Here is an 11,243-nt window from a genome sequence, read left to right as displayed (position 1 = left end):
TGCTAGTGAGCAGAAATCAACATCTTGGAAGCCATCACTCCTCACATGGCCTGACCCTCTTCTGAAGCTCTCAAGCATGTGTTTGTGCCCCTGGAGGTATTCTCCAGAAGTATTGGTCAAGTTGAGTTAAATGGTAGGACAGCGCAGGGAAGATTTTGCAGAACTCAATGAAAGCTGCTGAACTTTTTAGTTTTTTGGGAAATAATAATAATAATAATAATCCACCCATGTGTTTCTGCATGTTGACGTTGGTATTTACACTGAACTTTCAGTTCCTGGTTTTGCAGTGCTTGGCCCTGCTGTAATGCATAAGCATCAACTGACAAACCCCTATAAAATCAGATCTGAAGACCTGTAACTAAAATGACACGCTATTAACTTACAGTTGCAGGGCATGTTGGCAGATTGGTGTTTGGGGAGCTGAATGGACATCCGTGCGTATGCATGCAGGGGCGTTTCCACTTTTATGAAGGATACTCTATCAGCGCGGTGAGTTTTCCTGCAGAAAATCGTTCACAGAGCAGAAGAGATGTGTTTTTAAAGACGGGCAAAAGTGACTGCTTTGATAGCTAGCTGCAGGAGGCTAGCTCTTGCAGTGAGCATTTAAACAGCTTAGGCTTAGATTTTGGTCTCTTCCTAAAACCAAAAATTGGGAATTCAAGCTAAGAGATAAGTCTGCTAGCTTCTGCCAGATAAAGCTGATGCTGTGCAGCCGTACAAACGGGCTAGCCCCACTATACTCTCAGGGTAAAACAGTGTATCGTACCAGGCAGATTAATTTACGTGGTTCAACTCAGTCATTTTAATTAYGGTTTAGCTCAACAATTGGGAAACTTTGAGTCATAAAAATAATCTGTTTTAATCTTCTTTTGCGTTTGTATCTCTTAGGGTTTTCTTCTCCCATAGAAAAAACTCATTGGCTGGTATAATTTGGAATATTCTCCCAGTTAACATATAGAAACTATATGTAAATTCAAGCACTTATATAACCTAACATGCGTGTTTACAGATTTCTGTTAGAAAATGGAAATAATATTTCTTATTTACTGGCTGCTGGTTTTGTGGGTTCTTTATTTGGTTAGGTTTGGGATTTAATTCGTGCCTCAGGGCAGTTTGCATTTGAATATAAATTGCAATACTTGGCAGCACTCTTACCTCTTAATAAAACAAAACTATTTTAAATGTGCATGATATAAAAATAGRTTTATCAAAACATATTTTTCAATTAATATTAACTCATTTATTAAAGAAGTGGTGTTCATGGGAAAGAAGTGATATATATAGTTATTGCTGCTTGCAGCTTCTTTAGCATTTTAGAACTAGAAGATCTCCTCCTCATTCCTTCCTGATTCCTTCCTTTATTGATTTTTTTCAGTTTCCAATAGTTTCTCAACTTTGGATAAGCTGATCATTGCAGTAAGCTKATGTGAATAAACTGAAATGAAGAAAGTAATCTCTGTTTCTGCAAAATACATTGTTGCTGTAAAAAGCTGGTTTATCAGCTAAACTCCAGGTCCATGTGCATACGTAGTTACTTAACCAGCACAGTGGTTTGACTTCTGCAAGACTTTGGCAGCAAGGAAAAATTATCTGCTTATTTCTTTCTGTACTTTGTTTATTTGACCTTAGTGAAACTGTAGTGAATGTGGGCTTGAATTTTAAAGGTACTTATTTCAAAGTTAGTTTTTAATATGTTTCAAAAACATTAAAATGCTTTTTATTTAAATTGGGGGGGGGGTTAAATTAGAGGAAAAAAATTGATTTGTCTCCTCATAGGTTCATATAGGCCCCTCACTGCCCACAGAGATGGGAAGTTCCTTGCTTAGGTGCATGGAGGCCTTTAGTTCTCCTCCCCATACAGCAAGGAGGCTCAGAAACAGATCTTTTAATTAAGAAGAAAGCACTTTTACGCAGCTATGGTATGTGAGGGTCTACAGAGCTAAATTGAGGAAAAGGGAATCTATTGAAGCCAAATAGGCTAAATGAGGGAGGACTACTGCAAAGATTACTTCTCTCCCCAAAGAAAGTGAGCAGAATATTAGTATTCTACAAACTCCCCTTCTCCTTGCCTCCCCAAGAAGGCGATTTCTAGCTGCTTCAAACCTTCTGCACTGTTTCTCTCTCCTCTCCATCCTTTATACCCTGTTAATGCTGTTGATCACAGTCATTGTGTCTTTTCCTGCTGCTATTATTTTTAATTGAGCAAGGACAGTTAACCAACTACTTAATGGCTGCTCCAGCTCTATTTTCTTTACAGCTCCATCCCTCTCCAAAAAGATGCAAGAATGGAACGGAAGATAAAGTCAACTTATCTAGTAATCCCGCCTATGCAAAGACAAATCTAGCATAGTGCTCCTGGAATACCAAACAGTTTGGAATGCCAGACTCTGATATTCCTTGCGCAGATGTCTTTTTTTGGTACTTGCAGGTCACCTTTCCCATCAGAGTGTTCTGTCTCCTGGGGGTCGAGATCTTGATTGTCACAAATGCTGCTGGGGGACTGAATCACCACTTCCAAGTGGGGGACATCATGTTCATTAGAGATCATATCAACATGTTTGGCTTGGGAGGGCAGAATCCACTGCGTGGACCAAATGATGAGAGGTAAGAACGCATCCTCCCTCCCCAAACTGGGCAACATGCACCTGCAAGAGCAGAAGAACATTTCTAAGGGTTTTATGAAAGGTTAATAGCACTGTCTTAAAGTGGCTGTGTGGCAGGTTCTTTGCAGACTTCCCACACAGCTCTGTCACTGGCCTTTGCTCCTGTCCTGCTTCATCTCCTGCTGTTCCAGACTTGAGTTCCAATGGTGCTATGGCAAAGCACATCTCCCCTTGATCCCAGCTGACCCCCTGGCCCCCACATTGCCAATGCATCCTTTCCTACTCCAGCCATGGGCTGAGACCACCAGTTGTACCTGCTGGCAAGTATTTATTGAGAGTTAGGGTTTGGATCCAGCTACCCACAAGGGAAAAGCTAAAGCAATAACTGTGTGCCGTGCCATCTGCCCTGCTTTCCCCAAGTGCCTTCCCTGGTTGTTGCTTCTCTTATAATTCAACAAGGAGTTTATATGCAAATCTCCAGAAGGCTTGTTTTATAAAAGCAGAACCCTGATCCTTCTCCTGACATGGCTAGCCATACCGGCTGCAAAACAGATATGCTGCTGTCTCCTCTTGTCAGTCCTTCTCCCTGCCAGTTCCTTCTGAGTGATCTAGTGAACTGCAGTGTTTCCAGCCTGCATTTATCCACAGTCATTTCTCATGTGATGCAACTGTGATACAACAGAGGCCAGGCAATAAGTTGGTAGAAGAGTATAGATGAAAACTCAAAGGTTCCTGATAACCTCTCTTGTATTCAGACCATGAAACTGAGGTGCCTCTGTTGATATCATTTATTCASTGAAGGCATCGGTCCGATGAGAGCTGGTTGTCTTGGCAGCCTCTCCAGAGACCTCTAGATCTAAGAGCATGACCTGCTGCTGGTTGAGCTGGCAAGTCAGAGTCTTGCAGAGTAGCGGTCCAGGGTTTTTGTTGTACACATCCACTGGAGCTTTGGCCTGAGCAGAGTTTCAGATGTCAGGAAAGTCAAGAAGGAAGCAGGAGAGATCCAGGGTTGTCTGAGTCTTYTCTTGATTTTGATGATAAGGAGGTAACAGCAGAAAGAATGATTTCCTTACCAAACAGGCAGAAAAGAATCCAGATGAAAGCCAGGTGTGTAAAGCCAGAGGACAGGGAACAAAGGCAGAGAAGGAGGTGGTAATTTATGAGCAAAGAGTGAATGGAGATAACAGGATGCCCAAATCTATTGTTGGGTGGTGGTACCTTCATCTTAATAAAAGGAACGTGTTTGCAGGACAGACACCTGGACTGTCCTYGGATCTTTCCAGAAATTAAGTTCTGGTTGAGAGCAACACGTTCTGCCTGGTTTCCAGTTACAGTTAGTTCCTTCCTGACCAGACCTGGCTTCTGCTTCTGAAGAAATCTGGAAGGTGTTAGCAATTATCTCGGAAAAGATAAATGCTGTTCTGCAATTCGAATGGCAAGAGGACAGTACCCATCTAAAGCAAAACATCTTTACATCTTTATAGGTATTGGTGTGGGTTGGAAGAAAGAAAGATCAAAAGCAAAGAAGCCACATGGAGGAGTGTTGACAGCTCTCTGGACTTGCATAATCACTCAGGAATGGGAGGAAAAATGCCAGCCAAACAGTAACTTCCTTTGGACAACATTCAAAGGCAGCATAGCTGTCTCATTGCCTCCCAAAAGCAGCTTCCTGGTGAAGACCGCAGTGCTCTGGGAGATGTGACTCTTGTACTGCTGACCAGAGCATCCAAATGGGCAAAAGGATTTTATGAATCAGCTTGCAAAGTGTCACAGAGTGTTGCTTCAGCTGAGCAGACTCCTGCTAAAAGCCAGTCTGGCTCAGCCATCGGGAAGGATTTATCTCAGCACAACTGAGGGAAAACTAGAGGCAATGCAGGGATGTGAAAAGGGAATATATGCGAGAATCTGAGGATTGCATTTAATAAATTAGAGAGGTTGGTCTGTGCATTGCAAGCCAGCCTTCAGGAAGGAGAAGAAGCAATTTTTGTGCTGATGAATGCTTGTTCCCTTAGACCAGACAGAAAAGGTTATTTTTTATTTATAATATTTTAGTGCTCACAAACATAAAATAAGTCAGCTGCTGCCCTGAACATTCAGCTGGAAGAACATGAAAGCCAGCCAGAGCTTTAATAGCCTAGGTAAGGGACCTGATCCATTCCTACTGAACCAAGTTGGAGAAGATGGCTAGAAGTTTATTTTGCAGATTACTTCAGCAGCAGCACACCAGTCCTTGCCATCTATTTCTGCTCTTCTTGAGTCCATAGTACGATTTGCTCAGTCAGGAGCAGGACTGGGCTATTTTAAGATCSAAAGCAAGTCAGAGACCCAACTTTGAAGCACAGGATGAACGTTACCTAAATTTTGGCCCTGGAGCTTTAAGATGTGCTCCTCTGCCCCTTTCCTGTGAGGGAGGGCACCAAGAGCAGGACACCATTGCCTAAATATAGGTATTTAATAGCATCTGAGACTCCACYGAGTATCCAATAAATACCCTTTCTCAGGAGCTGGCAAATACAGCATAAGACCCACAGGATACCTGCATGCTCTGGAGTGACAGCTGAGGGACAGACAGGACCTACCAGGGTATCTCAACTAGTGCTAGATGCCTATGGTTAGGCAACTAAATTCAATCATATCCTAGAAAAGTGAACTGACTTGTGCTTGGTGTGACCCTGCTGTGCCAGGAACCAAAAGCTGAATCAGGTGCTCAGTCCTGGGGTGTATTTTCTGACTAGCAGTATCTGTTCATCTGCAGAACAGGCCTTCCAAAGAAAGCCATTCCTTGGACCCTTCAGACTAGCCTAATATAGATAGTGGAGGAGAGGGACTCAARTCTCACCTGCTTTGTCTCCAACACCTCCAACTCTGTGTTTCTATTTCGACTGTGTGGGTGTTAATGAGGTGACAGAACAGCCCTTGCTGTTGCAGAATGGGGCATCCCTGGAGCTGAGCCTGGTTTAACGGCTGCCCACTGCGGTGAGTCTTAAATGTATAGTTACCAATGCTCCACCAGGCCCTGCTCCAGCCTCCTCACTGGGGTGGCCTTTGGGAGCCCCTCTGCTGCCCGGCATGCAGGAGAGGCAGAGGGCAGCAACTCTCCGATGCACGATTTTTAAAAGTCACAATGGCCAGTTATTGGGGAGAAAGAGAACTGGCCATCAGTGTTATCTGGAGATAAAGTTCTTGGAAAGACCATTCCCAAAGGACTTGTACTGTAGGCACGCAATGCCAGACCTTCCAGTGGCTATAATCTCTGCCATGCCGAGGGTCTTGGGGGATTAGATCTGGCAGGAACATTATGCGGACAGAAGTGTCTGATGGCAAGGCTGGGATGACACAGACTGTATTCAAGGCAGGTCTGCCCTTAATCTTTCCCTTTTTGCCAAACGGTGATCATTACTGAACCCTGATGGAGAGAAAGTAGCAGAAGCAATATCAGCACGGCTGTGTCCTTTCCTGCCTTACAGGTTCGGAGTGAGGTTTCCCTGCATGTCAGATGCTTAYGAACAAGAGCTGCTCAGCCTGGCGAGGGAAAGTGCACAGGAACTGGGCTACCTGGGTTTCATCCGAGAAGGAGTGTACTGTATGCTTGCAGGTCCCTGCTATGAAACCATTGCCGAGTGCCGCATGCTGCAGGCCCTGGGAGCAGATGCCGTAGGTAARCTGCATGGGCTGGGCTTGTGGGGTCATTTGGGCACTTAACAATGGGTTAAACAAGGAACTCGGCCCCAGGCTGACTCTTTTCACTGTTTGTCTCCCCACCTAAGTCTCTTGGRCCTAGAGAAATAAGCTCTGTATAGTTCTGCATAGTTCTGTAGTTACTTAATGCAGCTGCTAGGATGAATCTGCAAAACAGTTCTCCACTTTATGGATGTCTGAGACAAGGAGCTCAGTGTAACGTTYCGTTTATTTTCCAAGGAACAAATTTCCCACACTCAGATGGTTTGACTTCAGCAGGAATGAGTGGAGTCCAATCAGAAATAAAGTGCTGTTCAGTTATTTTCTAAATTCTGACACACTAAGGATTTTCCCTGTGCCCCTTCTGTACAAAGCAGCCCTCCACAAGAGAGTCCTGGTGCTTTAGGGGTAGCAATTATGGAAACCTTCCCAACTGCATATGAGGAAGGTAAACATTATGATCCATATGATTCCTCCAGCTTGACACCTGGGTAGCTGAAGCAACTTGTGGAAGTCTGTTCATTAAAATCTGCAGATGCATTGTGTGTGAAAAAAGGAGTTCAACTTCTAAGAAAGCCATTTCTCCTAATGGTATTTTTTTAGCCAAGGAAGAGAAGAACTAAATGAGACAGCACATCAGTACTTCTCTTAGCAGGGCTACAAGCAGCCTGACACGAGACGCCCCATCTTAGGAACAGAGACACAGCACACAAGAATAAAACATAGGTGGCTCATTATGCTGAACAGAGTTGTAAAGGCAGTGCTACAACTATTACAGCCTTACAACTGTTACAGCCTTAAACTATTACATTGCTCAGAAATAGAGAGCTGCAGAGAAATGAGACCAGGGCATGCACTGAAGATGGAAGAGTGGCTTGRAGCTTTAGAGGGATTTTGTTCTGGTGTAAATCCTGACCCTTCTGACTCACCCTTGTCCTTTCCTCTCCTACTGTAGGCATGAGCACTGTCCCAGAGGTAATTGTAGCCAGGCACTGTGGCCTCAGAGTCTTTGGGGTCTCCCTCATCACCAACAAAGCTGTGATGAGCTACAACAGTCAGGAGAAAGCCAACCAYGAAGAAGTTCTGCGCATCTCGGTGGTCCGGGCTGAAGCCCTGCAGAAATTGGTCACTCGCTTCATTGGCAAGTTGGGGGAAAATGCAAACTCTCCATGACCTCCAGCACTGAATCTGCCTCTACTGCAGCTCTCCTGGAGATCCTAGAGCCGTTCATCATAATGTGTGAACACTAGCAAGTGTTGGGGGAGAGCCATCGGTGAGGTTTTCCCCTTCTGCTCTCTTGCTTTTGAATATACCTTTGATCTTTGTCCCCACGGTTTAGTTGGTCAGGCACAGAGATGTGCTTTGAAGTTTGCCAGAATGGTGCCCTTGTTAGTAGCCAGTTTCCTTTTTACCCTGCCAGGAAAGGCCACGGCAGCTTTCTGGCACTTAAAGAAACACAGCCTGATGGTCTCTGGCAGATCTGACTAGATGATCTCCAGAGGTCCCTTCCAACCTCAACCATTCTGTGATTCTGTGATCCCCAACCCCAAATGTCAGCACTGAGCCCCTCAGTAACATGAGCTACAACTCCCCCTCTTTACTCTGCAGAGCGTTCGATGTCTCTCATCTGTGTGCCCCTGCCTCACTCAGCGCAGCACTCTCCTGCTGTGATTCTCCTCTCCCCCACTGCACTGAGCCCCTGCGTGGTAATCAAACTCGAGGGGCTGAGAGCTGGTCTTGGGGTATGGCAGCTGCTGGGAATGCTGTGTTAGGACCTGATCCAAAGCCAGTGGAAGTCCACAGAAAGAGACTCTGAGGTTTGGATGAGGACCTGGATATGTAAAATGGGTTAGACATAAAATAAGATCAGTCTGGAACAAGCAATACTTCATAGTAGGTGAATTACAATTGATTTTACAGCTTTGAAAGCCACTGCATCCCCAAGCATTCAGAGGGGGTTTGTGCTCCCCTAACATCCCCTGAAGGTCTCACTAGAGAGCCYTGTCTCTGCTCACTTCCAAGATCAGCTGCAGAGCTGAGTAGCTGTTCAGCTACGGTGCAACATTCCCGCAACACATCCCCCTCACACCTTGCCACTCTGTTTACAAGGTTGAATCAGTGTCACCCTATTTTACAGACAGGGAAAGTGCAGCTCAGATAAAAGATGATTTGTCCATGCACTGGTATAAGTGGCCAAACTGGAAACAGAATCTAGATCCAACTCTGCTGGACTTTATTCAATCTGTTTCTAGATGTCTCAGAGATCATTAGTTTGGCCAATGGCACCTGAGATGGGTTACCTCTTGTTGTCCCAAGACAGAGAAGATCACTGTCTAGCCCAGTGTTTCACCCCAACTTTGTGTTGTTGCRGTCCCTGCAGCAGATACTGGAACATCGATCATTTCTGGAGTTTAGTGATGCAAAATTACAATGGAATTTATATTGGAACAGGTAGGATATTTTTCTGGTTTCACTAGTCCTTTTTCATGAAGAAATTGAACCTAGCAGTGAGTAAAGAACAAACAAGAGAGGCTACCACATTCCCTTTTACCAGCATGCCGCTGATCTATCATGGATAGTCCATGGTGAATATTCACCAGAACTATGCATTAGTCATTATTCCCCAAAGGTCAAGCTGAGCAGTGGATGCAGCTGGATATGAAACAGTGATTGCAATTGTTAGGTAACCTTTTCCATTCATTTATCCTGGAGTTTTCTATAAAGCCCATCACTGTCACAGTTAAATGTTTTCAGATGACACAGTGGTCTGAACTGAAAACATCCAACTTGTCATGGAGAGCTTCTAATTTGGCTTCCTTAATTTAGCTGATTGATTGCTTACCATTGATGCTAGCCCTTCTGTGACATTTCTTCGGTAAAGGGCACAAAAAGATGTTGTGGCCTGGTGATTTTTTTCAGATGGCTATTATTTTGAAGCCCTTCATCTTGCAATTACTAGTCTCAACTAGTGTATTATTATTGATGCAGATGTTGCCACCAGGAAGAGAACAAAATCAAGCCATGCATATCTGGCACTGTTTTGTCAAACAATAGCACCTTATGTGTAGAAGAGATCTTGAGGAACCATCCAGTCCCATCCTGTTCCCCAGGGCAGGATTACCTGTAATCATTTCTGACAAATGTCTGCCTAACCTGTTCTTTAAGACTTCTGGAGGTGGAGAATTCATCAGAAGTGTTCTGCTGGCCAAGTCACTGTTTCAGTGCCTCTTCACACTCGAGCTAGGCCCTCTGAGACAGCACCTCTTTCCGTTCAACTGGTCTGACTGTCAAGACAATCTCAGGGACCAATTCTGATCACAGGCATAGGAGAACAGACTCCAGCTCCTTCCATAAGTCTGTTGCCTTTTCAGGTCTAGCAGGAGTGAATTGCTTGTCAACGGCGACAGCATAAGTGAGGAAATATGAAAAGTAGCAGATGTGCAGAGAAAGAAGGAACCATTTTTTACCTGCTGCCTTTTCAGACTACAAGTTGTCCTAATACGTGCTTGTTACAGGGTAGAGAGAGACCAGATAATTTCCCCTACCTAGGAAAGGGTACTTCACATTCATCTAATTAATACTTCGTAAATACAAAGTCTCTCAAGTGAGAGTGGAAGACAGCTGTGCAGTTAGCTGTAACCAGTGAGCAGGCAGAGTAGCTAAGGCTGAGATTTCATCAGGCTCCATTAATTAATCGGAATCAGGCTTGACTGGATCTTGATGGGAAGTATCCAAAAAGACCACTGCTGTGCTGGTATTCCTCAGGCTAGGCTTGAGATTAGAGGAGTTTGACAGCAACACCTGCCTACGGTACACTGAATACGCTCCTCTTTCCACTCAGTCCGAAGAGTTAGAATATTAGATAAACACCTTTCAGCCCCTTCCTAGGGGAAAGTAATATGTACTAACATCTCGGCAAGAATTTTTAGGGTGAAAACCAGATATATAAATACCATGCACTTATATTTGAATACAACTCAAAACTTAATCTGAAATTTTCTTCCATATGGTTAAATATGTTTGCCAAATTATACCTATTTTTAAAGAAATGCCTTCTAAATGACAGTTGAGCCCTTTGTTGGAGTTGGAGGCCCTTCTTTCTACCATTAAAGTTTGACCTGGGCAGCTTGAATTCTGTATGAACGTCCAGCCTTTTGTCCTTGTTGAATAACTAGATGGACTGTGGGCACTTTGGAAAGGATCTTGTTCATGCCTTGGAAGAGAGAGGGAGGGATACAATTAACAAGTGGATTCATCTATCTGGTTTTGGAGATCCTCTTAATCAAACGCTCTTTTTACTGTTGATGAGCTTCAAAATGCTGAAATACAGTGATGCAAGTGTGGGGGAAGATGTGTAGAGAAGAAACTGGGAGGAAATAAAACCTGCTGTGATACTGAAAACAATGTGTTTGTGTTTGGTACTCCAGCACTGCAGATTAGAAAGGAAGGACTTGCTTAGCCATAGCTCCCGTCTCAGACCCTGCAGCCTGGAGAACAGAGCAGCAGAGCCTCAAAGCTCAGGATCTGGTCCATGATAATTAGGACCAAAATTTGACTAACATTTAGCACAGGTATTTCTTAGTGCAACTGATCCAACTGGGCAGGGGAACTAGTTAGATGAGAAAGTACCAAGTTTTCTAAGGGGGTCCTCAACTAAGTTATGAGCGGGTGAAAGATATGGTGGTGGACACACACCCAAAGCTGCGATGGCACCAGCGCAGCAAGTCGTCTACGCTGGAGGCAGGGCCTGATTTCCCTGGCACCTCTCACCTGAGATCCTATGGGACAAGGCACAGTCATGCTTCTGTCAGTGGATCCTGTGCTTTTTATTTAGTTCTTTTACTACTTTCTGGAAACATCAATGGCTGAAATAAGTAGTTCATAAGAGAGCATCAGCTCCCTTTCATTCTCATTTTCTGTGCAGCTTATTTACTTTTGGAATTCTGGCTTTTGTGGTCAACA

The 11,243-nt window shown here is 44.2% G+C and overlaps 1 protein-coding gene across 1 annotated transcript; it reads left to right on the top strand.

Annotated features, from left to right (window-relative positions):
• Positions 1 to 407: 407 nt before the first annotated feature.
• Positions 408 to 10,662, top strand: PNP (purine nucleoside phosphorylase). The gene is made up of 4 exons (XM_026084906.1): positions 408 to 489; positions 2,429 to 2,604; positions 6,071 to 6,261; positions 7,237 to 10,662. The coding sequence occupies exons 1-4, from the start codon at positions 445 to 447 to the stop codon at positions 7,452 to 7,454; spliced, it is 630 nt and encodes a 209-aa protein (XP_025940691.1). The 5' UTR covers positions 408 to 444; the 3' UTR covers positions 7,455 to 10,662.
• Positions 10,663 to 11,243: the final 581 nt, after the last annotated feature.

The sequence above is a fragment of the Apteryx rowi genome, unplaced genomic scaffold (assembly GCF_003343035.1).
Source record: "Apteryx rowi isolate R43461 unplaced genomic scaffold, aptRow1 scaffold_653, whole genome shotgun sequence".
Classification (NCBI taxonomy): Eukaryota; Metazoa; Chordata; class Aves; order Apterygiformes; family Apterygidae; genus Apteryx; species Apteryx rowi.
The sequence above is the reverse complement of the archived record's forward strand: the minus strand, read 5'-3'. Positions and strand labels throughout refer to the sequence as shown.